We start from the raw sequence: 25,006 nt of genomic DNA on the forward strand, positions 1-25,006 counted from the left end.
GTCCAACTCCCCGAGCAACACCAGCTGCCTCATCGAGCTTGAGTTCGTGTTGAAAACCGGGTGGGGTGGGGGCAGGACACGATCCAGTTCTCCAATGAAGCCGGTTCCCCGCCGTCCTCCTCGCCCCCTCCCTCCTGGCGCCTTCTTCGCCCCTCCCCCTCCAAGTCCCCACCGTCCGGTCCCCCGCCCCGCGCTCGCCCCCGCCCCTCAAGGCTCGCCTCCGTCCCGACCCGGGGCTGCGGCGGCAGGACCCCGGGAGAGAGGGGCTCGGAGGGACGTAGGGGGCCGAACGGAGAGGCTGGGACGGGCGGGAGGAGCGATGCCCGGAGGGAGGAGGGAGGAGGGAGGAGGGCGGCGAGCTGGAGCCGGCAGGCGGCGGGAGCCGGGGAGAGCCGCGTCGGGAGTGCTGTCTCCATGGCAGTGCTGGGCGCAGCCCGAGGTAAGGCGACCCCGGCCCTGTCCCCCGTGGTCCCCTCCCCTCTCCCCCACGCCGCCTCCTCTCCCCTCGGGCCGGCCCCTCCTCCCCAGCCACCTGCTGTTTCTGCCCTGGAGACCGCGGTGGGTGGCAGGCAGGAGGGAGGAGCCGCCTGACCTTACCCCTTCACCCCGAAGGGCAGGGCGAGGGACCCCTTTCTGCCCTGGAGTCCCCCGGACCCCCTCCCACCTTCCTCTGATCTCTCTCCGTCCTTCGCCTCCTCTCTCTGTCCTTCACATCCTTCCTGCCTCCCTCCCTCCCCGAGTCCCCAGCTCTTTCTTCCTGAGCCCACCCTCTGGGCCTGGGTGGGTGTGGATGGGAAGGGGTCCAAGGCTGGAGGGGAGGTGGGGGGCACTCCTGACCGATTCCCTCCATCTCCCTCTAGCTGGCCATTGCCATGGCAACTAGGGTGTACTGGGCTCCGAGGGAAGACAAAGGTGGGGGATGGACTAGGACCTCTTGCGGAGGGCAAGGGTCTAAGGGTCTGCTACAGGCAACAGACCCTACCACTGATGTGCCCCATTTTTACCTCGCTTACCCCAAAGCCATTATGCCCATCCTTCCTGCCTCCACTCTCTTCAGGCTCTCACTCGAGTTCCTCTGAACCCCTCCCCAGGGCTCAATGAAGCTCAGAGTCACCAAATCCAGAACATCTTCCTTCCCATCAGAGGGAAACTGAGGCTCAGGGTAGGGGAGGAAAGAGTGGGGCTCTATGAGGTGGAGGGAGTCCGAACCTTATTGAACACTGGGCTTTTCTTCTCAGCCTCCCTATTCCCTGCTCCCTCCCTCCATCCCCCCCTCACCTCCCCCCAAAGCCTCCTCTCCAGGGGTCTCTTGGCTTTTCCTTCTATTTTCAAATAATATCACTTTGCCCCTTCTTTCCTTCTCTTCTGTTCAAACTCTCCTTTTTCCCCCAGTTCCCCCTCTTTCCTTTTCTGGATGCTTCTGATGTCAGTGGTTCCCCTGCCTTCGGGTTCCCTGCCACCCCCCACCCCACCCCACCCCCGCCTCGGTCCCAGCCTCCTTTCTCCCATCTTCCCAGATACCCGGTGAGTGGGCGGGTGATCATGCAGGCTTGGGGAGATGGAACTGAGCACCTGGACCCCTGGACCCAGGAGCCTGGAAGGTTGGGGAATGGCTGTAATACCATATCCCAGTTTCCAGTGAGCCCTCAAGAAGAAACAAGTCTTGCCTCTGCCATGGTAGCTCTGAGGAGAGATTCAGGGAAGTGAAGATAGCGGTTGAGGAGTGCTGAGCAGGGGACAGAAAGAGGGACCCGGGAGCGCCAGAAGCAGGAAAAATGGCTGACGAAGGATGGGAGACAGGAGGTCAGAATACCTTCTTTCCTGGAGGTCTGGAAAGCAGGGCTCTCATCTGTGTGGGGTGTTTGACCATCTGCTTTAAGGCAGGAGAATGTTCCGAATGACCCCATGACCCCTAGTAACCAGTCATTTCTATCATTTCAAGAGAAGGGAGCCTTGGGTGCCAGCTGGAGACCAGCCTAGACCCAACCTTTGCTCCGCCCCTTCCACACCTCATCTCTCCCTTGCAGTGTGCCCAGGCGGCTGAGCCCCGCCCCCATGCCCCTTGAGGCATCCAGAAGACCCCTGACTGGCCAAGCACCAGAGGCAGAAGACAGCTGGAAGTCCTGACATGGGGACCAGGGCTTCCCAGCCAGCCTCCTAGTTGGGAAAGCGGTCAGCTTGCCTCCCCCATCAACTACAGGGATACTTCTGGAAGGGTCCCACCCAGCATGGAGGCGGAGGACCACCTCTGCTGACCCTCAGTCCCCTCCCCTGTCCTCCACACCTGACCTTAGCTGGGTCAGTCGTGCAATGCTGAGCGCTAGGGTAGGCCTAGGGGCGGCCTGCCTCACTCCAGGGCAAGGACTGTGGGCATCATGGGGGTGTGTGTGAGTGGGGCTCCTGGGTGAGACCTAGCCCCCACCCCCAAGAGTTCAAGGGGGGTGGGGGGACCGACGAAGGATGGCTCGGGGTGGGGCGGGGGCAGAGGAGGCCTCCCTCCGCTCAAACGCGTTGTCCTGGCTGGCCTGCGGGCTCCTGGCACTGCTGGCCAACGCCTGGATCATCCTCAGCATCTCGGCCAAGCAGCAGAAGCACAAGCCGCTGGAGCTGCTGCTCTGCTTCCTGGCAGGCACGCACATCCTCATGGCGGCCGTGCCCCTCACCACCTTCGCTGTGGTGCAGCTCCGGCGCCAGGCCTCCTCCGACTATGACTGGAACGAGAGCATCTGCAAGGTCTTTGTGTCCACCTACTACACGCTGGCCCTGGCCACCTGCTTCACTGTCGCCTCGCTCTCCTACCACCGCATGTGGATGGTGCGTTGGCCCGTCAACTACCGCCTCAGCAACGCCAAGAAGCAGGCGCTGCACGCGGTCGTGGGCATCTGGATGGTCAGCTTCATCCTCTCCACACTGCCCTCCATTGGCTGGCACAACAACGGCGAGCGCTACTACGCCCGCGGCTGCCAGTTCATAGTCTCCAAGATCGGCCTCGGCTTTGGCGTCTGCTTCAGCCTCTTGCTACTTGGGGGCATTGTCATGGGGCTGGTCTGTGTGGCCATCACCTTCTACCAGACGCTGTGGGCCCGGCCCCGGAGGGCTCAACAGGCCCGGAGAGCGGGGGCTGGGGGCGGGGCCAAGGGGGGTGGGCCAGGGGGGTTGGGCACCCGGCCAGCCTTTGAGGTGCCGGCCATTGTGGTGGAAGATGCCCGAGGGAAGCGGCGGTCCTCGCTGGATGGGTCCGAGTCGGCCAAGACATCCCTGCAGGTCACCAACTTGGTCAGCGCCATCGTCTTTCTCTATGACTCACTCACAGGGGTGCCCATCTTGGTGAGATTGGGGCTCCCCCCCCACCTGCTCTCTCCAATATCCAGACCCCAGCATGATCACCTGACCTCTAACTCCATCATCCATCTTCCTCTCCTCTACCCAGCCCCACTTGTGAACCCCCATCTCCATCATCCATCTCCTAGTTCCCATTAGCCCAGCTCCGTAGCCTGTTCTCCAGTGACCAGTACTCAACTCCATCATCCATCCTTCCGTCCCACTCCCTGTCCTCTGGCTCCATCATCTATCCTGCAGCTCCACTATTCAGCCCCCCAGACCTATCACCCAGCTGCCAAGCTCCACACTCCACTCCCGAACTCCCTCTGGATACAACAGAGTCTTGAGCACCCCTGGGTGGCAACCCCAGAGAGCTCACCACCCCCCCCCCCAGCTTTCTGCATCCCCATCTAGTCCCTATTTCTGTCTGTCTTCAAGTTTACTGTACAGTGTCTGCTCCTCTCCCTCTGGACCCCTGGGCTTTCTCTCCAGTACTCTCTCCTGATCTTCCTCTGAGTCAATCCCTTCCCCTCTGTTCAACCTTCTTCACCTCCAACTTTGCCTCTGTCCTGACCCTATGTGATCCGGACCATCCGCTCCTGACTTCTTGCCCTCCCCGCCCCCAGCTGCACTAAGATGTCGGATCTGGGGTCGAGTGGGCCCCCTCGGCTCTGGGCCCTGACCCGGGGCCACTCTCCATCCTCCTGCCAGGTGGTGAGCTTCTTCTCCCTGAAGTCGGACTCGGCTCCCCCCTGGATGGTGCTGGCTGTGCTGTGGTGCTCCATGGCACAGACGCTGCTGCTGCCTTCCTTCATCTGGTCCTGCGAGCGCTACCGCGCCGACGTGCGCACGGTGTGGGAGCAGTGCGTGGCTATCATGTCCGAGGAGGATGGCGACGACGGTCAGAGGAGGGACTGGGCTTTCGCTTTCCTAGGCGTCGGCTCCCTTTCCTGCCCTTTTCTACCAGCCCTTTTCCTTGTGGGGACGGGCTGCCCTGGAGTGCCCCCTGCTGGACAGAACCTGCAGCGCCCCTGGGTTGACTCGTGGCTCCCCTCTCCCCAATCATCACCCCGATGCACACCCGCTGCTTCCTCCTCTCAGTGTCTGTTCCCCCTCGAAGGCCATGCTAGCCAGCTCTGCCTCCGCCGAGCCTAAGAAACAGTCCAGAGAACTAACACAACCATAAAGGAAGGCTGTGGAACCAAGGGAAAGCTAAGCTTCCTGAGAGAGACTCCCCAGCTACAGGGACAGCTCCTGGCGTGGGATTGGGGGGCCAGGGGTAACTGTTTCAGATAAGTGTGTCTATATGTATGAATCGCTAGGGATTCAGCACTGAATGCAACAGACGTTGGCCACTCTTGTCTTCCTCTTGGAGCTTACAGACTAATGGAAACAGGATTCTCTGGGGAGCTTATAAGGGGGTGGGAGCTTTTGAAGGGGGTGGCGAAGTGGGCATTCCCTGCCTGTAACCACCCTGCCCCTCTTTTCTCCTAGATGGGGGCTGCGATGACTATGCAGATGGCCGAGTGTGCAAAGTTCGCTTTGATGCCAACGGGGCCGCGGGACCAGGGGGCAGGGACCCTACCCAAGTGAAGCTGCTTCCTGGAAGGCACATGCTCTTTCCCCCTCTTGAGAGGGTCCACTACTTACAGGTATGGGACTAGGCAGTACACCTCCTATTCTGGGTATCCCCTCACTACTTTCCTCCAGTCTCTGCTATCCATCCCGACCCCCTATTCCCTAGCCCCAGCCTGCAGGGCACATGAGGAGTAGGTGAAAGGAAGGCATGGCAAGGGAGGCTCCCCTTCAGACCGCTCAGAACCAGGTTTGCCCATCAGAGGATGTTTTGCAGAAGTGTAAGGGGTGGAGCCATCTTGCAGAGTCCCCACTTTGGTTCCTGCCTCTACTCCCTTTGTCCCGGCAGCACCCCTGGGTCTACTTGCTCCTCTCCCCAGGTCCCTCTGTCCCGCCGCCTGTCCCACGATGAGACCAACATCTTCTCTACTCCTCGGGCACCTGGCTCCTTCCTGCACAAGTGGTCATCCTCTGATGACATCCGGGTCCTCCCAGCCCAGAGCCGGGCCCTAGGGGGCCCTCCTGAGTACCTGGGACAAAGACAAAGGCTGGAGGATGAGGAGGAGGAGGAGGAGGCTGAAGGTGGGGGGCTGGCCAGCCTTCGCCAATTCCTGGAGGGCGGGGTTCTGGGGTCAGGTGGGGGACCCCCACGGGGTCCAGGCTTCTTCCGAGAGGAGATCACCACCTTCATTGACGAGACACCTTTGCCTTCTCCGACGGCCTCGCCAGGGCCCTCTCCTCGCCGGCCCAGGCCGCTGGGAGTCTCACCCCGCCGACTCTCCCTTGGGTCCCCTGATAGCAGAGTCGTTGGACTTCCTTTGGGGCTAAGTGCAGGGCGACGCTGCTCCCTGACAGGAGGTGAGGGGAGTGCAAGAGCTTGGGGAGGATCTTGGGACCCAGGTAACCCCATCTTCCCCCAGCTGACCCTGTGAGCGCAAGTGGGCCTGCTGGACTTGGGTGGGGGGGGGGACCTGGGTGGGTAACACCTCGTTCTGTCCCAGAGCCTGAGGCAGCTGCCTCCAGACTCTGGGGAGATGGAACCCCTGCTGTCTCTCATCCAAGTGACCAGATGCCTGACTCACCTTCCATCATCCCTAGCAAAATGTATTAAAGTCTGAAGTGTCACCATGGAAACCTCTGTGTCCAGTGTGCTGTGGTGGCAAAGGGGATGGTCAGAGGCTTGGGGGGTGGAATGGCTCATAGAAGACAAACTAGAGCAGGCACACTGGACAGAGGCACAGAAATATGCACGGAGAAAGACAAACATGCAGACATTCACAGAGACGGCCTTATGAGAGCACCTAGGGCTTGGCTGGGCTGGGCTGGGTGGGAGGGGGGTGTGGAGGGCGGAGGACATAGGGAGACACTTGAGTTTGCTGGTTTGGGGTTTGAAGGATCTTCGTTGAGGTCTGTGGAGGTGGTTTTAGAGGATGTCTCTATCTCCCGTGCCTCAGCGCTCCTCCTTTTCCCAAATCTGAATGAGTGCACTTTCTGGGCAGGAAAGGGTTTGAGCAGACTTGGTGTCACAGACCTGGAGTTTACCCCCCTCCCTGCTGCGTTCGAAAGTTCTTTGTCCAAAAGTGCGTGTGTGCGGGTTTGTGGGAGGCATCCACGCTCCTTTTCCTGGACCCAAGAGTGGAGGGGGACGCAGACGCAGTAGCTCTTCCCACCCGCTGGGCCTCGGCGGCTGGAGTCAGGGGTCCTAAGAGGCTCCTCAGGCTGTCTTCAGAGCACCAGGCCTGCTCCACCGCCGGCCGTCTGCCCTGCTCTCCCCGCGGTCTGTTTCTTGGTCCACACCACCCCGCTTGTCCTAAAGCCCGCGTTCTCCGCGTCCTCCGCGTTCTGCCAGGCGTCCTCTGACTCCTGGCTCTCTCTCACCCCGGCCTGTCCCAGGGTTGGGGCTCGGTCCCATCAGCTCCCGTCGGCGCCGCTCGTTCCTCCTCTCGTCCTCTCCTCCCTCCTCTCTATCTCTCCTTCCTTTCCCCTCCCTCTTCCTTCCCCGTTTCCTCCCTCTTCCTCGCGGCTCCCGCAGTTCCCTCCTGCAGCCGGCCGGCGGCTCTCGCACGATGTTCCGGCTCCTCCGGTGGCTGCCGCTCTTGCTGCTGCTGCCTTCCCCGGGGTCCCCCGAGCCCCCCGGCCTGGCCCCGCTGTCCGCGGGGGCGCCCCCCCAGGCCCCCGACTTGCTCTACGCCGACGGGCTGCGCGCCTACGCGGCGGGAGCCTGGGCGCCGGCGGTGGCCCTGCTGCGGGAGGCGCTGCGCAGCCGGGCGGCGCTGGGCCGCGCGCGGCGGGACTGCGGGGCGCGCTGCGCGGCCGAGCCGGGGGCCGCGCTCCCTGCCATGCTCCCCGCCTCCCCCGGGCCCGACTCCGGGCCGGGAGCGGCGCGGAGCGCCTGGGAGCCGCTGCTCCTCCGCGCCGCGCTCCGGCGCGCCGAGTGCCTGACCCAGTGCGGGGCGCGGAGGCTGGGTCCGGGGGGCGCGGCGCGGCTCCGAGTGGGGAGCGCGCTCCAGGACGCCTTCCGCCGCCGGGAGCCCTACAACTACCTGCAGAGGGCCTACTACCAGGTGCGCGGCGGCCCGGGCCCCGGGGGTCCTCCCAGGCCCCGCCGCCCTCCTCCTCCAGCTCCCGGGAGGGGCGGCGAGCCAGCGCCCGGACCCGGGTGGGGCTGTGTGGATAGGACCTCGTCTTTGGAGTCCGTCCTATCAAACCGCGACAAACACCCATCGAGGCCGCCGAGGGACAGCCTTGGGAGAGTGGGAGCGAAGTTGGAATGGGCGTCATGCGGCGGGGTGGAAGTAGATCGGAGATGGAGGGCAGGGGCCTGGAGTTTTAGAAAGTCTTACTGAGACCTACGTGGAGTGACAGCCGCCTCTTCCCAGGAGTGAAGGGGGAGGATTAGGGTTGAGATCCGCCGCTGGAGAGAGAGCATGGGGGCGGGTAAGGGGGTGAGTGTGAGCCTTCGCTTGGGGCAGGAGGGAGCTTCGGGAAAGAAAGAGGAGCAGGCCAGGGCTGAGGGGCCCGGTGTCCCGGGCCAGGGGCAATGGACACTGCGCGCTACTGGTGCGGTCGCTGTTGCCTAATAATGCCTACGTGGCCGGGGAAGGGGGGCGCTGGTCACACACACCTCAGCTCAGGGTCCTAGAGCCCTGCGGCTTTTGCTGGTCGCTCGGGTCACCTCTACTTCCGCACCTCACTTAGCCATCACTTCCACTTTGTCTCCCCAACGAGGTCCCTCTGCCCATATCCCAGCCACTCCAGTCTTCAGACCCCGCTTCCGTAGCTACCAGACTCCTGACAGTCCCAGCATACTGGGGGTCTGGAGGTTGGGTGGTGGGCAGTTCTCACCTACTGGTCTTCCAGAAGGCTCTGGGGCAGTGCCAGGTGTGTCTGGGGTGGGGAGGCGGGGGAGGAGGCAGAGTCTGACACCCCTACTCCAGGGCTGACTCCCTCATCCTTCCCGCTTCTCAGCTGAAGAAGTTGGACCTGGCAGCAGCCACAGCGCACACCTTCTTTGTGGCCAACCCAACGCACCTTCAGATGCGAGAGGACATGGCTAAGTACAGACGGATGTCCGGGGTCCGGCCCCAGAGCTTCCGGGACCTGGAGACGCCCCCATACTGGGTGAGACCCTCAGCACGACCCCTATCCCGCCCCCAGTCTTTGACTGGCTGGATACACAGGCCTCGCTGGACTGTGCATTGTCCGCCGGGCATCAGGAAATCTGGGTACCGTCCTCTGTGACCCTGATGGGAAGTCCCTCTCTAGGACTTAGTTTTCTTCCTGAGATTCACAATGTCCCATGTTCTAACATTTGGATTTCCGAGGCCCACCCTGTATTCCCCAAGGTGAACTGGGACCTGGAGTCCAGGCCCCAAATGAGACCCACACCCCTCCCCTTCTTTCTCCCTCCTGATCTAGTCTGGCAACACTTGCCCCAGGATTTCAGGTGACTGACCACTCCCCTCCCCAGCAGGCAGCCTATGACACCGGCCTGGAGCTGCTGGGGCGCCAGGAAGCAGCACTGGCACTGCCCTGGCTAGAGGAGGCCCTGCAGGAGAGCCTGGCCCAGGTGGAGAGCTGCCGGGCTGGCTGCGAGGGGCCTGAGGAGCAGCAGAAGGAAGAAGAGGAGGAGGGGGGGACCGGGAGCCAGGGAGGCCTGTATGAGGCCATCGCAGGTGAGGAGCTGGAGCGCGGGGCCTCGTGGTGCCAGGGGAGGCGCATCACAGGCTGAGGGGCGCACGTGTGTCCCCCGCAGGGCACTGGATAGGGGTCGTGCAGTGCCGGCAGCGCTGTGTGGAGGACACGGCCACACGTCCTGGTCGCAGCTTCCCTGTCCCAGACTTCCTTCCCGGCCAGCTGAGGCGGCTGCACGAGGCCCATGCTCAGGGTCAGTGGGGGAAGGGTGAGCCCTGGGGGTGACTGAGGTTGGAAACGGGGAGAGTGAAGGTTTGTCTCTGATGGTATCCTGAGCCCCATCCCTCCATCGCTCCGTCTGTCTCTGCATCTGTAGTTGGTCAGGGCTCCATGGGGACCACCACCTCAGGAGGACTCTTGCTCTCCTTTAGTGCCATCGTGGAAAGCTCAGGAGATGGGTCACAGGGCTCCTTCTGTCCTTGCTGTTTCTCACCTTCCTTTATTCTCTCCTCTCTTCCTCCCCTCTGAACTCTGCCCACACAGCTCAGGTATGTTCCAGTAAGCTTTGGAAAGAAGCAGTGGATGAGCCAGTCGGCTGGGTGGGATGGGGCCCTGGGAGACCACCTCCTCCGGCTCTGCCTCTGTCCCCCTGGCTTCTTGCCTCTGCCCAGGGATCACAGCGGTGCCCGGTCTCTGGGTCCCCCCTCCCCACGCTATTCTCTGTCTCCAGTAGGGAATCTGTCCCAGGCTGTGGAAAATGTGCTGAGCGTCCTCCTCTTCTACCCGGAGGATGAGGCTGCCAGGAAAGCTCTGGACCAGTACCAGGCGCAGCTGGGAGAGCCGAGACCTGCCCTCGGGCCAAGAGAGGTAGCCCCTCCACACTCCCCCCGTGAGGCAGCCCGAAATCAAACAGGTGTGCTGGAGAAGTCACCTGGATCCCGCCCCCCATTCTGGCCAAAGGCGACCCCAAGTCCAGCATCTGCTCGGTCTCCACTCCCTGCTCCCCACTGCAGGCTCTACTTCTGAGTCCAAGCACCAGCCCAGCCCTCTTCCATTAACCTCACCCCTGCCTGCCCCCACCTATGCACAAGTGCACATGTGCACAACACACACACACACACACACACACACGCACACACACACACACTACCGCCAGTCTGAGCCCCGACACCCTGAAGCTGCTGAAGGAGGAGGGTTGAGCCGAGGGGCACAGCCAAGCCTGCGGGCTCCCCTGCTCTTCTCCAGCCTTAACTTCCCTGCCCCCCACTCCCCCCCGCCACTGTCCCCCTTCTCCAGGACATCCAGCGCTTCGTCCTTCGATCCCTGGGGGAGAAGAGACAGCTCTACTATGCCGTGGAGCACCTGGGGGCCAGCTTCAAGGATCCCGTGAGTGACCCCACTGCTCCCCACCCGCCCCCAGGAGGGGGACAGCAGTAATGCCCTATGTGGATGTGCCACATCCGTTCCCAACAGCGTTTCCCATTTCTCCATAACCCTTCGAGGGTTGGAGAGGAGTCTGTGTCCCAGCATCGCAGGGACAGAGGCAGGCGCCTGTAGTTAAGGGCGGCTTTGGGGTCATGCAGGCCTAAATGTTGGTCTCTCTGCCACGAACAAGCTCTGGACCTTCACTTGCCTCGGCCTTAATTTCCTTACCTGTAAAATGGGAACATCACACTTATCTCATAGCCCTGTTGAAGCCACGTCGCTTGCTCCGAAGTACAGAAAGCTCTGTTGCTGCTGCTTTTCTTACTCTTTGTTGTAGTTGTGAGAGGGAACTAAAAGGCAGAGGTTATTCTCGCTAGTGCTACAGCATAAAGCAGGCTTCCTCAACCTTTTTGGCACTATTGCCATTTTGGACCAGATACTTCGTAACTGGGAGAAGGGGGCTGTCCAGGCAGCGTAGGACCGTGTAGGCCAGCTTACCCGGCCTCTGCCCAGTAGGTGTCGCTAGCACTCCCTGAGTCATGACAATCAAAACTGTTTGCAGACATTGCAACGTCCCCTAACGGGCAAATCTCCCTGTTTGGAAACCGTTGGTTAAATCCCAACTCTGTCCCTTATCAGCTGTGTGATCTTGGGCATGTTACTTTACGTCTCTGTGTCTCAGAGTCCTCTCAACTGCAAAATGGGCACATTAATATGACCTGTTTGATAAGACTATTGTGAACTTTAAATGATAAATTCCACATCCATGTATAAAGCTCTTAGAATAGCACCTGGCAAATAGTGCTACGTAAGTTGTTGTTGTTATTATTATCATTATTATTGCAGAGTTTGGCCCAGTGCCCAGTGCCCGGGGCTCCCGACAATGAGTCCAGGGCTTTCTCCACCTCCACCTTCCCCTCTGGAAGCAGGAGGACCTTAATGTGGTAGCTCAGGGTCTACCGTCAGGGATTCAGGGGTGGACTTGATGGGTGATGGCGCTTTTCCTGACTGTCCCAGGATCCCTGGACCCCAGCAGCTTTCATCCCTGAGGCCCTTAGAGAAAAACTCAGGTAGGAGGTGCCTTGTGGTGGGAGGGGCGTGGCCTGAGCTGGAAGGGGAGGGACGGGTCCTGGGGAAGATGGGTCTGGACTGGCCTGTGCGTCCGCTGAGCGTGTCTCTCACCCCTGAGAGAGGATCGGGAGAAGAGGCCGTGGGACCAAGAGCCTCCACAGCCGAAGCCCTTGACTCACTGGAAGGGTGAGTTCCTGGGACAGCAGGAGACAGGAGCCTGGAGGGGCTGGGGGCTGCCAGCTACTGCTGGGCCTGCCCTCAGGGGACCCTCAGCCCCGGCCCTGTCCCTCCCCTGCAGATGTCCTCCTCCTGGAGGGGGTAACCCTGACCCAGGACGCGAGGCAGCTGAATGGGTCGGAGCGAGCGGTTCTGGACGGGCTGCTCACCCCAGCCGAGTGCGGGGTGCTCCTGCAGCTGGCCAAGGTGAGAAGACCTGTGGGGGGGGGGGCACTGCCACTACTTGGGGACCCTCTGGCACAGCTGCCTGCCCCCTTGCTCTTGGCCTGCCCCCCCGTCCTGCCCTCCCTGACTCTCCAGCGGGGACTGTGCTTGCCACTGCCTCCCCGCTGGGGACAAGTTCCTTTTCCCCTTAACTTAGCTGACATGGGCTGGTCATTTTACAGAAGGATTTTGCGAGAAACTGATAGGAAGAACAAAATACAAAGCATAAATACATCAGAAAGGGTGAGTGCGCAGGTGAAGATTCCTTGGTTGGCCGAGAGCTCAGTTTTTGGCTCGGCAGACATGCAGGCCGTTTCTCCATCATCGCATCCCCTCCTGGATTGGGTGGGATGATCTGTATTCACCAGGTTGAGTCTGCCATTTTATGAAGCTCTAGTCTCACTCTGGGTTAGCGTTTCTTCGACACACGCTCTTTGAGACCCTGCTGTATACTGGAAATGCCTAGGTTCCAGGGAGAGGTAGATGAACACAGACCGAGCATTTGGGAGCTCGGTGTATAGAGAAGGAATCAGGCATGAAGACATAATCAGAGTGGGTGGTGAGTTTGGTGAAAGAAGTCTGTACAGGGTACTCATCCAGGGACTTCCCTGGCCGTCCAGTGGTTAAGACTCCAAACTTCCACTGCAGGGGGCATGAGTTCGATCCCTGGTCGGGGAACTAGGGTCCCGCGCCGAGATACAAAGTCACGGAAGGCTTACCGGAGGGGCTGGCATTTGAGCTCAGTCTTAAGGATGAGTTAACCAAACAGAGAGGGAAGGAAAATCAGACTGCAAGGGAGAAGAACAAGGGGGTTATTGTTCTTTCTGGGAACTGCAGTGGAGCACAGGAGTTAAGAACATGGGCTAGTCCCAGCAGGAATTACCTGTGTGACCTTGGGCAATGTATTTTAACATCTGTGAGCCTAGTTTCCTCTCTATGAAATGGGGCTAAATGCAGCGGTTATGTTGTAGGGTTGCTGTGGTTGCTGTGAGGATTAATGAGTTAGTACATGGTAAAGCTCTTGGAAGAATGTGGAAATAGTATGATCTATCGCTATTAACATCAGGCCGTATATTATCCAGAGGCGGTGTAGGAGTGGAGGCACAGGAGAGATGGGGAAGGGCCTCTGTACCCTACCAAGGAGTTTGGACCTTATTTGTGGACGGCTTACTGAAGGATTTAAGGAGGGGTGGACTTTTGTCTTCCTGCAGAACCTCCACAGGCAGGGTCTGGAGTCCTCATCCTGTAGGACTGGGAGCTCCCTATAGTGGCAGTTTGGAGAATGCAGCGGGAGAGGGAAGTAAGGGGGAGCTTCTGGGATGATTGCAAGAGGGCCGCCGCCCTAGGTTAGGTTCTCATTTCAAGGGAATGAAGAGGGGGACAGATGAGAAATATTTAGAAAATCAAAGAAAGAGAATTTGAGAACTAAATCTATGTGGAAGATACAGAAAGAATGGAGTCAAGGATAACTCCCAAGTATCAGACCTTTCTGTTCCTTGATTACACTAAACTCATTCTGGCCCCAGGACCTTTGCATTTGCTATTTCTGCTGCCTGGAACATTTTTTCTCTCAGCTATTCCTTCATATCATTTGGTTTCAATTTAGATGTCATCTCATCACTTAGCTGTCCCCTGACCCCTGCCGGGGCACTCTCAGGGTTGTAACCCTGCTTTAATTTCCATGTAACACTTACCACCGTCTGAATTGATCTGGTTTGTTTGTTTATTATCTCAAAATATAAACCCTGCTGGAACTTTTCATGTTCACAGTTGAGTCCACAGTGCCTGGCACATAGTAGGTGCTCAGTGCCTACTGAACGAATGAATGAATAAAAGAATAGAGGGTTAGATGGCTTGAGTGGCCAGGTAGCCTCTATATAAACCTCTCAGAGATGAGGCTTAAATACCGGGTAATTAGATAGTGGTACCTTGAGTTTCAAAAAGCAGACAGAATAGAAAAAAGTAAGAAAAAGCAGACAGTAGGTGTCAGGAAAGGGACACTCAGATACTAGGAGACCCCCAGTTGATAAGAGTCATGTAGACAGTCGGGTAACTGGGACTTAGCATCAAGTTCTCCAAGAGCATGTAAGGTGAGAAGGGATGGAAGAGAGACACCTTGGCTGATGCCATGTCCCTACCTCGAGTCAGCCAGGACCTGTCCCGACTGTCGAACCTCCTGCCGGCGTCCTTTTCCAGAGAAACTCCCCTATTCTCGGCCCATCGGGATGAGTGATCAAGCCCCTCCTGCCCCCTTCCGCAGCTGTCCTTACCTCTCAGGGCCCCTTCCTCACTGTAGGAAGCTCTCCAGAGTTCTGTGCACAGTGGGGTTCCAGATCTTTACCAGGAGTGACAACACAGACGCGGAGATAGTCGTTCTCTGGGAAAGGGCAGCAGCTCAGAGAACTCCGGGAGCTTCTAGCCTCTTCCAGGGAGTTGGGAGGGTTGGAGGGAAGGCCATGCGGCCCTGTGGGCGGTGAGGTGGGCGATAGCCCGGGGCCGGGGAGGGTGACTCCGCAGCCAACACCCTCCCTGCTTAGGACGCGGCTGAGCCTGGAGCCAGGTCCGGCTATCAGGGCCGCCGCTCCCCACACACTCCCCACGAACGCTTCGAGGGGCTCACGGTGCTCAAGGCCGCCCAGGTGAGAGGAGGCCCCCAGGCCCTGGCCTGGCGCCAGAACTGGAGAAGAGGGCTGGGCATCTCCTGTGGAGGGCTCTCCCGGGACCCAGAGTAGCCGAGTCCTCGGCCCAGGGTTGAGCAGGGGGTTCCAGACCGAGGGGCCCGGGTTGCCGTCATGGAGCAGTTGGGCGGATGGGCGCCCCCAAACCGTGGGTGGAGGGCAGTGGAAGTGGGGCGGGGGCGGGGGCCACCCTTCCAATGCCTCCCCCTTCCCGGCCCTTCCTTCTCTGCTGGCAGCTGGCCCGGGCTGGGGCTGTGGGTAGTCAGGGCGCCCAGCTGCTTCTGGAGGTGAGCGAGCGCGTGCGGAGCCTGACACAGGCCTACTTCTCCCCGGACCGGCCCCTGCACCTCTCCTTCACCCACCTGGTGTGCCGTAGTGCCATAGAAGGTAACCGCCAGGGGCCCTGCCGCTCCGCCCCCACCTCGGGGCCCCTCGGGGCCGGCGCACTGCACACCTTCCGCGGCCCCAGCCGTGTGCGTCCCGGTCTTCACTGCAGGAGGACTGACTCCCCTGCCCAGGCCGGGCCCGGCTGTGACCCCAGAGCTGCAGGGTGGGTGTCGGTGGGCAGGCACCGGGCAGCGGGGTGCCCACCAGGCCCCTTCGCTTCCCAGGAGAGCAGGCGCAGCGCATGGACCTGAGCCACCCGGTGCACGCAGACAACTGTGTCCTGGACCCTGACACCGGGGAGTGCTGGCGGGAGCCCCCGGCCTACACCTACCGAGACTACAGGTGGGCGGCCCTCCAGGGGTCAGGCAGGGGGGCCTGGGCGGGGGTCTCACCGCCTCCTGTCTTCCTCCCTCCCCAGCGGACTCCTCTACCTCAACGATGACTTCCAGGGCGGGGACCTGTTCTTCACAGAGCCCAACGCCCTCACCGTCACGGTAAATGGGGGCTGGGGCGGGGGACAGGGAGCCCAGCTGTGGGCTCAGCGTTCAAAACAGAAGGTTCCCAGAGGCAAATGCAGGGCAATGGCTGGGGCCACCTTAGCCCTCTCCTTCCCTGGCCTCCCCAGCTCCCCCCACCACTTGTCTGTTCAGGTGCTCTCCTAGCCACCCCCAGGAGACCTCCAAGGGGCCCCTCCAGGCCCTCCTAAAGGAGAGCGGGTGAAGCACAGGACCCCAAGCCCCTGTTCCAGGTAAAAGCTCGGGGCTAGGGTCAGTAGGAGGAGCGGAGCAGAGCTTCTTCATTGTGTATTGCTCTGCCTTATCCAGTTACTTCCTTCTCTGCTCACCACCTGTAATCCAAGCTGTCTCTGGGGTGGAAAAGTGTCCTCAAGATCCTTATGCCCAGAACCCAGAGTCTGGTACTGCGCTCGTGCCTTCAGGTGGCTTCACACCTGGTACAAAGGACCTCCAGCACCTGGCCAGGAAAAGTCAGGGCACTGGGGCGGACGGAGGTCCTTCTCCCTTTGGCTCCAACTCCTCTAGCCTCAGTCTGGCACTTGTGCTCCCCAAGTGGAGGCCCATTTCCCATTTGCCCCCAGACAGCCCCTGAATTAAGGAGGGGAAGTGGTGGGCAAGAGAGCTGCCTTCTCTGGGCCCCCTACCCCCGTCCTACTCCGGGGAGTCAGGGCCAAGCTTTCCGAGGGTCTCTCCCTGGAGCTGAATCCGCCATCGCCCGCCAGGCGCAGGTCCGTCCTCGCTGCGGGCGCCTCGTGGCCTTCAGCTCCGGCGTGGAGAATCCCCACGGTGTGTGGGCCGTGACGCGGGGGCGGCGCTGCACCCTGGCGCTGTGGCACACGTGGGCCCCTGAGCACAGGGAGCAGGTGAGGAGGAGCGAGCGGGAGTAGCTGTGTGAGGGGTGGGCAGGCTGACGGGTAAGGCTCGGGGGCTGGGATGACCCAGGGAGGGTCCTTGGGGCAGGGTGGATGCAGGAGATCAGGCCAGACCCTCCTCTCCACGGCCCCCCAGGAGTGGACAGAAGCCAAAGAGCTACTGCAGGAACCAGAGAAGGAGGAGGGAGAAGAAATGCCCAGCAGAGACCCCGCCCCAGAACCCCCCAGCCCCAGGCTTCAGCGGGTCCAGGACAAGGCTGGGAAGCCGCCTCGGGTCCGAGAGGAGCTGTGAGGGACTGAGCCAGCTCCTTGGGGATGTGGCCTCTTGACTTGTGGGGGGTCTGCCTTGATGCCAAGACCCCCGAGAAGTCCCCATGTGACAGGAGCAGAACAGCGAGCTGTCCGTCCCCGCACGCCCGCCAGCCTGGGGATCACAAGGGCCGTGCAGCCCTGGACTCAGAGGACGCTGCACAGACTAGCCTGGGGGGCCAGGCCTGGGCCCGGCCGACGGACCTCCAGCCCCAGGACAGACAGAAGACGAGATGCTGCCGCCGTGGAAGGAACGGCAGGGGGTAGGGCCCGACTGCTTTCAATGAGGCGGGTGAGAGGGAGGTCACCCCACTGCCCGCTCCCCGCCTGTCAATAAAGATCCTGAAGATCCCTCAGCCGGGGCCCAGTCAAGTGTGTCGCAGCAGTTTCCGTGGCGGCTGGAGGGTGGAGAGGCTGTGACCAGCCAGGGAGGACAGGTATCGTGGGCCTCCCAGAGGCAGGGCCTCCCCAGCCTGTGATTTGTCAGGGAAATCTCGGCCACCTGCTCCCCTCATGCACACGAACCCTAACCCTGACAGCTGCTCCTTGGGCCTCCTACTCTAAGCCCTGTCTTCCCTCTCTGAGCTTGCCTGGGACTCCGGGCAGCCTCGTCCCTCTGGTTCTTGCCTTCTCAGCCCCAGCAGGCCCCTGTGAGTCCTGGGGGCCAGCAGTGGGCCCAGCCCCGGATGGGAGCAGGGGACGGGGTTGCCCTCCACTTGCCGTTCTTTCTCCACCCAGAGCTGGGCCAGGCCTGTCCATCCTCCTCTCTGGAGCCCCCGGACCTTCCCCCTCTCCCCCAGGATCAGACCCTGGGGGCAGCTGGTTGGGGCTTGTCCAGAAGAAGGATTATCCAGATCAGTCCCTTCTAATCTCCAGCTCCGGCCTACACCCTCCCCATACTCACCATAGCCCTCTCCGTGCCCCACCCTGAGCTAAGGAACACAGTTTTGGGTATTGACAGTGGGCTGTCTCTCACCCTCGTTCTCTGGCTCCTGGACTGGTTGCTAGCTAAGCCCTGACTGCCAAGATCATCACCACTGGTGGGGGCCAGGGCCTGGGGCCCCCCCTCCGAGCTGTGGTCGTGCTGCTCCTTTGCACCCCTCCCAAACCCAGCCCTTAATCCTCACAGCTTTGCTCTAATCCCATGGGGCCTGATGCTCTGCTCTCTGCCTGGAGACTGGCCGGGGAAGCACCCGCACCCCTTCCTCCCTCCGGGGCTCGTTACGGGGGGCTGCTTCTCCGTAGAGCCCCGCACTCCTGCTCCCGCCCACCCACCCCCCCCAACCTGGGCTGGGCCCAAGCCTCTCGGAAGCCACACGCCTCCCGTTCTGTCCTCTCCCCCCACCCCGGCCAGCTGACTTCATTTGCCTGACGTCGCTGGCCCTACCCTTCCCTGTCAGTGCCCCCCCCCGCCCCCCGCCCCCAGTCGGGGCCAGGCCAGGCCAGCTCCCCTGGCAGCAGAGCCGGGGCAGGTGACGGGCGGGCATCGCAGCTGAGGGAGTGAGGAGGCGCCTGGGAACTGGAGCTGGAAGCCTAACGAGGTCCAGTCAGAGCCCAAGTAAGAGGGAGCTGGGCTGGCTCTGCCCTCTGGGGCTGTGGGCTGCAGGCAGGCCTGGGCAGCGCGGGGCTGGCCACACAGGACTCCACACGGGGAGGGGCGGGCGGGGAGAGGGGTCCAGACCACCCAGTCAGTTCCCTGTCTGGGGGGGTGGGCTCCAGCCTTCGTGAGGGGTCCGGTGTGGGATGTGAGGGACAGAAACGTGGGGATCCCCCTACACCCACCCCGTGTTCCTGGCAGGAGCCGGAGCCGCCCCTCAACCCGTCCGCCATGGGGGAGATGGAGCAGCTGCGGCAGGAAGCAGAGCAGCTGAAGAAGCAGATTGCAGTAACCCCAGAACCCTCCCACCAGGGAGCCCCAGAAAACAAGGGACCGGGCCGTGCGGGACTGTGGCCTGCGGGGGAAGAGGGCTGGATTCACCCTTGAGTGACACCCGAGAGACCCCTGACCTGGAAGTCGCCAGAGACCTCCTGAATTTGGATCTCATATTTGAGAGGCGCCCCCAAACCCTAGAGCCCCAAACCCACCCGCATCAGACGCCCACGCACCCCCACCACTGACACCCTGCCCTTACCGTCCCCTGATGTCTGCTTTCCCCCCAGGATGCCAGGAAAGCCTGTGCCGACGTTACTCTGGCAGAGGTGAGAGCTCCTGTCCCACTGACGGGGCCGGAGGGGAGGGGTGGGGAGGGGAGGGGATGGGGTGGGAGCCCCATAACCAGCCACAGCCTGGAGCCCAAGCTCTAGTACAGCGTGTCCTTGGAGTGAGGAATGACATGAATTCATTCATTCGACAAACATTTTGCGAGGTCGGTCTGCTCTGGGCCAGGCACCGAGTCGGAGACTAAGGAGGCAGACTCTGTCCTGTCCTTGTTCGTAAAGCGAGAGTGATTACCCCCCCTCGCGGGGTGGCAAGGATGAAGGGGGGTAGGGCTTTGTCAATCAGAAGCGCTTCACGACTCTAGGTACTAGCTGTCTAATACTGAAGTTCGTCAGTTCTCAGATGCATTTTTTCACAATTTGACATCTCGGAAATTGAGATGCGTCCAACAATCGATGCCTTACAATTATAATTCGCAGCATTTTTTCTTTCTTAGTGATCCATGTGAGAACCGTGCTTCTTAGGGTTGGTGGCATCTTACATTGGATTAAATGTTAATAATAAGAGTAAACATTTACTGAACATGAGCCAGGCACTGGGCTAAGTTGCTTAAATACATAATTTCATTTCATTTTCATGACAACCCCATAAGGTAGGTGCTATAAACCTCATTTTACAGGCTCAGAGGAAAACAGGCTCAGAGAGGTTAAGTAACTTGCCTGAGATAACAAAGCAAGTAAATGGCAAGTCAAGTCTTTTGACCCTGGAGCCCCAGCCTAAGTCTAGGAGGTCGAAGGAGTTTCAGGGGCACAGGACTGCAAGTTTCAGGAGGTGCAGTTCCGGGCCATGGAGCTGCTCTGCGTATCCAGTGAGAGCTGGCTGTGCAGCAGAGGTGGGTGAGGGCAGGCTTCTAGCAGCTGGGTTCAGCCAAATGTGTACATCTCTTCCCAAGTCCGTGTGTGGTGGTCTCACATTGGCAGCTTGAATTGGTCAAGGTGGTATTATTTACGAGATACAAATCCCCCTCCCCCTCCCCCTCCTCCCCCAGCCCACGCAGGAGAGGCGGTGGTTAAACCCTTAGCAACATGCCTGTGTCTGTCTCCGCATCAGTCTAAGCCACTGCCGGGCAGGGCCTGATAACTCTGAGGCTGGGGCCCTGACCCCGAGCCTGGCACGTAACAGACTTGTACAGATCAGTGGCTGTGACACTGACGCGTGGGCACGCGCCCTGCTCACCCCCTGATTTCCTTTTTTTTTTTTTTTTTGGCGGGATCTCAGTTCCCCGACCACCACGGATCGAACCCGTGCCCCCTGTATTGGGAACATGGAGTCTTAACCACTGGACAGCCAGGGAAGTCCTCACCCTGATTTCTAATGCTCCCTTTCCTGCAGCTGGTGTCTGGCCTAGAGGTGGTGGGACGAGTGCAGATGCGGACACGGCGGACGCTAAGGGGACACCTGGCCAAGATCTACGCCATGCACTGGGCCACCGACTCCAAGTGAGGCTTAAGAGGCGTGGGCGGCCGGGGGTGGGTGTTAGGGGGACACAGGAAGGAGAGTTGGGTGGCACGAGTGTTCTCTCCCCAGGCTGCTGGTAAGTGCCTCACAAGACGGGAAGCTGATTGTGTGGGACACCTACACCACCAACAAGGTACCAGTCCCGTCTCCCGGCCCCTCTGCCACCCTCCTTCCTGGGGGCGTCCTGCTGCCCTTCTCTGCTCTCCACCTGGGAGCTCAGCGCAGGCCCCCGCTGCCCCGCCCCCCGCAGGTGCACGCCATCCCACTGCGCTCCTCCTGGGTCATGACCTGTGCCTATGCCCCGTCGGGGAACTTCGTGGCATGTGGGGGGCTGGACAACATGTGCTCCATCTACAGCCTCAAATCCCGGGAGGGCAACGTCAAGGTCAGCCGGGAGCTCTCTGCTCACACAGGTGAGTGAGAGACTGAGGGTCCCTGGAAGCCCCGGCCCTGCGGGGGGCGGCCGGCAGCCAGGGCACTGTCCTAACTACCCACAGGTTATCTCTCCTGCTGCCGCTTCCTGGACGACAACAACATTGTGACCAGCTCCGGGGACACCACGTGGTGAGGACCGAGCGCTGTGGGTGCTGGGGCTTGGGAGGCACCTCTGTGCTGGCCTTTCTCTGTGACCCCCCTCCCCTCCGCCTCCCCCGCAGTGCTCTGTGGGACATCGAGACCGGGCAGCAGAAGACTGTGTTTGTGGGACACACGGGGGACTGCATGAGCCTGGCCGTGTCCCCTGACTTCAAACTGTTCATTTCGGGGGCCTGTGATGCCAGCGCCAAGCTCTGGGACGTGCGGGAGGGGACCTGCCGGCAGACGTTCACGGGCCACGAGTCGGACATCAATGCTATCTGCGTGAGCAGCCCCCTCACCCCCGCCCCCTCTGTTCTCTGACTCCCGGGAACACGTCTCCACCTCCAACACACACAGCCTTCATCCCCTCCTGCAGCCCCCTGCCCCTTTCCTTTTTTTTTTTTTTTAATTTATTAATTTTTGGCTGCGCTGGGTCTTCGTTGCTGCGTGCAGGCTTTCCTCTAGTTGTGGCTCGCCGGCTGTAGAGCACAGGCGCAGTAGCTGTGGCGCACGGGCTTAGTTGCTCCGCGGCATGTGGAATCCTCCCAGACCAGGGCTCGAACCCGTGTCCCCTGCATTGGCAGGCAGATTCTTATCTACTGCGCCACCAGGGAAGCCCCTGCCCCTTTCAACTTTCCACTTTGAAATAATTTCCCCTTACAGAAAAGTTGCAAGAGTAACAAAAACTGCTCCCATCTACCCTTCACCCATATTCACTGTTACCTTTCTACCACATTTGCTTTATCATTCCCTCTCTGTAGAGTGAGGGAGGGGTAGATGGACAGACGGACACAGACACACACACACCTAGATGTAGGTATAGACACGCTTTGTCATTAACTTTTTCCCTGGGTTCTTTGAAAGTAAGTTGCAGACCTCATGCCTCTTTACCCATTAAATAGTTCAGTGTGTGCTTCCTAAAATCAAGGCCGTTCTCTTTCGTAGCCACAGTCTTAATTCTTAAAATCAGGAAATTTAAATTGACGCAGTACTATAGTCTATAGTCTGTATTCAAGTTTCACCAATTATCTGAAAAATAGCAATTTTTTTTTTCTGTCCAGGAACATGGATCGCATTCCCTTGCCTTGTCTTTTCAGTTTCTTTTAAACTGGAACCGTTTGCGCCCTTTCTCTGTCTTTCGTGACATGGACATTTTTGAAGAGTACAAGCCAGTTTTCTGTAGACTTGCCCTCCATCGGGTTGCGTGACGTTTCCTCATGATGAAATTCAGGACATGCATTTGTACTTGGCCCCATGCTTGCACGTTGATCCAGCCGACTGTAGTCGCTGGCGTCTGGGACAGCCTCCGCCCTTCTGACCATGTGACCCTGGGCACGCTGCCCACCCTCCCTCAGCCCCGTGCTCTCCCCTGCACCGTGGAAATACTGTGGAGCAGGGAAGGGGTTAGGGAGCCCGGCTGCAGCTGGCATGTGACAAACGTCAGCGGTGAAGAGCGACCGTGCTGGCGGTGGAAGGGATGGGGGCGGGGGCCAGAGAGGCTGAGGGAAACAGCTGGGCCTGGAGCCACCAGGGCAGGAGCAGGGAGAGGGCAGGAAAGGCAGCGGGCTACCCAGGTCTGAGTCCTGACCCCTGGCCACCTGTACCCGCAGTTCTTCCCCAACGGAGAGGCCATCTGCACGGGCTCGGACGACGCCTCCTGCCGCCTGTTTGACCTGCGGGCAGACCAGGAGCTGACCACCTACTTCCACGAGAGCATCGTCTGTGGCATCACATCCGTGGCCTTCTCCCTCAGCGGCCGCCTGCTCTTTGCGGGCTACGACGACTTCAACTGCAACGTCTGGGACTCCATGAAGTGCGAGCGAGTGGGTAAGAGCCTGCCCACCACGGCCACCTCGCTCCCCTTGTGGGGACCCTCTTACCACTGCTCCCTAATTATTGGGTAACTCTGAGCTCTACCCCTAGAAGCCAGTCCCCCTTGCTTCCCAATCTAGGATCACCTTCTCTCAAAGCAAAGTTGCTCTAATCGGCCCTTCTCCACTGCCCCCCGCCATAGCTGCTTCCCTCCAGAAGAGCTTCTTCCAGTCGCCCCCAGACCTGGGGGCCTTGAATGTCCAGTCAGTGCTGGGTTTCAGGGGCATCCACCAAAGGGAAGGGCCAGCTCAGGGACTATGCAGTGACAGAGTTAAGGGGATGGAGAGTGACCTGATGGCCCTGACCCCAACCTGGGCGCTTCTCTAGGACTGGCCTGGTCTGAAGTTGAATCAGATAGTGTGGCTTCTTCTCTCGGGAGAGGCCAGGTGCCCAGTGAAGATAACGCTGGGCCAGAGAGTCGGGATCCAAATCTTAATGCCACTGCTTACTTTCTGAGTGGCCCTGGGCAAGTCACTTCTCTCGGGGCCTAAGTCTCCATTTGGAAGCCCTCCCCATTTTCTAGTGCCCTTGCTTTTCTCCCCGCACGTTGACCTGTCCAGCCCTCCCAGGTCCCTCCCCTCCCCTCACCCACCCCAGGTTCTACACAGAGAGATTGGCCTCAATGGAAGGCCCGCCCCTCAGGGCTAATCCTCTTCCCTCTTCTAGTCAGACGCCTCGCCCAGCTAACCTAGGGGCCCTGTGTGCACACACTCCCTGCCAGGCTGACTCCTCTCCCTTTTCTTCAGGCATCCTCTCTGGCCACGACAACAGGGTCAGCTGCCTGGGGGTCACGGCTGATGGGATGGCTGTGGCCACTGGTTCCTGGGACAGCTTCCTCAAAATCTGGAACTGAGGAGGCTGGAGGAGGGGAAGTAAAAGGCCATGCAGACACTCAGCTGCCCTCTCCCCTGCCCGATTTCTTTAAGATTTTCTCTTCTACCCCGCAGCCGCCCTTCCCGCCCAGCTTTCCCCTTTGAGGGCGTGGGGAGTATGGGGAGCGTGCCTTTGGGAGGCAACACCAGGGACATGGGTGGGGAACTGCCCCATCTCCTCCCATGGCCTCCCCTCTCCATGGTCCTGACAGCTTCTCCCTTAATGAGCAAGGACAGCGAACCCCCGGACCTCCACCCTTGGCAGGCCTAGCAGGCTTCCCATCTGAGGCCACAGGCCTTAGGATTCCCCCCCTACCTCCAGAGCCACCACCTTTGTCTAGACCCGAGTGGTGCAGGGCCCTCAGCCCCGTGACTATGGCTCTGGCACCACTAGGGTCCTGGCCCCCTTCTTCGTACTTTCTCCTTTGTCTACCTTCTTGCCTCTCCTAAAGCACTGGCAATAAAGTAGTGCCCTGGTATGTCTGTGATGTTTGCCTCCCACCCCACTTCTGTTCCAAACAGACGCAGGTCCCACTTAAGTAATAAAGTATTACATGTGCAATGATAAAGGCTGGGTACCAGAGAGCTGTGGGCAGAAAGGAGGGTGGAGGCAGGAGCCCAAGCCTCATGGGCAAGGCCTGAGCTGGGGCAGGAGGAGAAGGAGGCTGGGAGTGGGGCTGTGCACAACGGTTCCCCACTGCCTGCCTTTGGTGCATATGTGTGTGTTTGTACAGGAGGGTTGTGTTGAGAAGGAATCAGATTGTAAGAGGCCTAAAAAAGCTAAAAAGTCTAGACTTTATCCTACAGGCAACGCGGGACGATTGAAGAGTTTTGAGCGGAGTAGTAACGTGATCAGTGATGCTCCTCGGGAAGACGGCCCTGGCAGCGATGTCGGTTGATGAAATGGAGGAAGGGGAGCCTGGAGGGAATGGAGGGAAACAAGGTAGGAGGCAGGTGGCAAGAAATGCAAGAGCGATAGGACAGAGGGGGAAGGGAAGGGGTGGGGAAGGGATTAAAGATGCAGAGTCGCCAGGAGGAAGTGACCAACGCCTAGGCTATGGGATATTCAAAGGGAAGGATTCAAGGTAATGGCCAAGGTTAGGGTTTGGCAACTGGGTGGATAGTGCTGTCATTCACAGGGAGAGAGAATAGGGGAGGACGAATAACTTTGGGGGGAAGATCACAAATTCAACGTTAGACAAGCTCTGAAGTTCCTCTGGGGCAGCTGGATGAAGATCAGGGTTAGGTAGAGAGACCTAGATGTCACCAGAATACAGATGAG

At 60.0% G+C, this 25,006-nt stretch overlaps 3 protein-coding genes across 7 annotated transcripts; all 3 read left to right on the top strand.

Annotated features, from left to right (window-relative positions):
- The first annotated feature begins 340 nt into the window (after window positions 1-340).
- Window positions 341-6,030, top strand: GPR162 (G protein-coupled receptor 162). The gene is made up of 5 exons (XM_036866442.1): window positions 341-439; window positions 2,028-3,327; window positions 4,033-4,222; window positions 4,816-4,973; window positions 5,277-6,030. Exons 2-5 carry the CDS (start codon window positions 2,461-2,463, stop codon window positions 5,826-5,828), a joined length of 1,767 nt encoding a protein of 588 aa, XP_036722337.1. The 5' UTR covers window positions 341-439; window positions 2,028-2,460; the 3' UTR covers window positions 5,829-6,030.
- A 641-nt stretch (window positions 6,031-6,671) lies between these two features.
- P3H3 (prolyl 3-hydroxylase 3) lies at window positions 6,672-17,100 on the top strand. Of its 4 annotated transcripts, none has more exons than XM_036866439.1 (15): window positions 6,677-7,460; window positions 8,365-8,517; window positions 8,867-9,071; window positions 9,152-9,283; window positions 9,764-9,897; window positions 10,327-10,416; window positions 11,473-11,525; window positions 11,645-11,712; window positions 11,825-11,949; window positions 14,505-14,606; window positions 14,882-15,032; window positions 15,257-15,374; window positions 15,451-15,526; window positions 16,270-16,410; window positions 16,556-17,100. In XM_036866439.1, the coding sequence occupies exons 1-15, from the start codon at window positions 6,963-6,965 to the stop codon at window positions 16,709-16,711; spliced, it is 2,202 nt and encodes a 733-aa protein (XP_036722334.1). In that variant the 5' UTR covers window positions 6,677-6,962; the 3' UTR covers window positions 16,712-17,100. The 4 variants fall into 4 exon arrangements, with proteins under 4 accessions (XP_036722336.1, XP_036722334.1, XP_036722332.1 ...); XM_036866437.1 differs by having other exon boundaries at window positions 6,687-7,460; window positions 9,761-9,897; XM_036866438.1 differs by having other exon boundaries at window positions 6,963-7,460; window positions 8,870-9,071; window positions 9,761-9,897; window positions 16,556-16,711.
- A 1,031-nt stretch (window positions 17,101-18,131) lies between these two features.
- On the top strand, window positions 18,132-24,203 carry GNB3 (G protein subunit beta 3). Of its 2 annotated transcripts, none has more exons than XM_036865094.1 (10): window positions 18,132-18,286; window positions 18,527-18,613; window positions 18,889-18,927; window positions 20,279-20,385; window positions 20,474-20,537; window positions 20,655-20,817; window positions 20,902-20,968; window positions 21,184-21,262; window positions 22,591-22,807; window positions 23,599-24,203. In XM_036865094.1, exons 2-10 carry the CDS (start codon window positions 18,557-18,559, stop codon window positions 23,703-23,705), a joined length of 900 nt encoding a protein of 299 aa, XP_036720989.1. In that variant the 5' UTR covers window positions 18,132-18,286; window positions 18,527-18,556; the 3' UTR covers window positions 23,706-24,203. The 2 variants fall into 2 exon arrangements, with proteins under 2 accessions (XP_036720989.1, XP_036720988.1); XM_036865093.1 differs by having other exon boundaries at window positions 18,134-18,286; window positions 21,061-21,262.
- The last annotated feature ends 803 nt before the right edge of the window (window positions 24,204-25,006 follow it).

Source organism: Balaenoptera musculus, chromosome 10 (genome assembly GCF_009873245.2).
Source record: "Balaenoptera musculus isolate JJ_BM4_2016_0621 chromosome 10, mBalMus1.pri.v3, whole genome shotgun sequence".
In the NCBI taxonomy this organism is placed as follows: Eukaryota; Metazoa; Chordata; class Mammalia; order Artiodactyla; family Balaenopteridae; genus Balaenoptera; species Balaenoptera musculus.

Coding starts and splice junctions, on each gene's coding strand:
- GNB3 (XM_036865093.1), top strand. CDS start 18,557: ATGGGGGAGATGGAGCAGCTGCGGCAGGAAGCAGAGCAGCTGAAGAAG. Junction 20,386..20,473: donor CACTGGGCCACCGACTCCAA/GTGAGGCTTAAG, acceptor TTCTCTCCCCAG/GCTGCTGGTAAGTGCCTCAC. Junction 22,808..23,598: donor CATGAAGTGCGAGCGAGTGG/GTAAGAGCCTGC, acceptor CCTTTTCTTCAG/GCATCCTCTCTGGCCACGAC.
- P3H3 (XM_036866437.1), top strand. CDS start 6,963: ATGTTCCGGCTCCTCCGGTGGCTGCCGCTCTTGCTGCTGCTGCCTTCC. Junction 10,417..11,472: donor GGGCCAGCTTCAAGGATCCC/GTGAGTGACCCC, acceptor TGACTGTCCCAG/GATCCCTGGACCCCAGCAGC. Junction 15,033..15,256: donor GTGCCGTAGTGCCATAGAAG/GTAACCGCCAGG, acceptor TTCGCTTCCCAG/GAGAGCAGGCGCAGCGCATG.
- GPR162 (XM_036866442.1), top strand. CDS start 2,461: ATGGCTCGGGGTGGGGCGGGGGCAGAGGAGGCCTCCCTCCGCTCAAAC. Junction 4,223..4,815: donor CGAGGAGGATGGCGACGACG/GTCAGAGGAGGG, acceptor CTTTTCTCCTAG/ATGGGGGCTGCGATGACTAT. Junction 4,974..5,276: donor AGAGGGTCCACTACTTACAG/GTATGGGACTAG, acceptor TCCTCTCCCCAG/GTCCCTCTGTCCCGCCGCCT.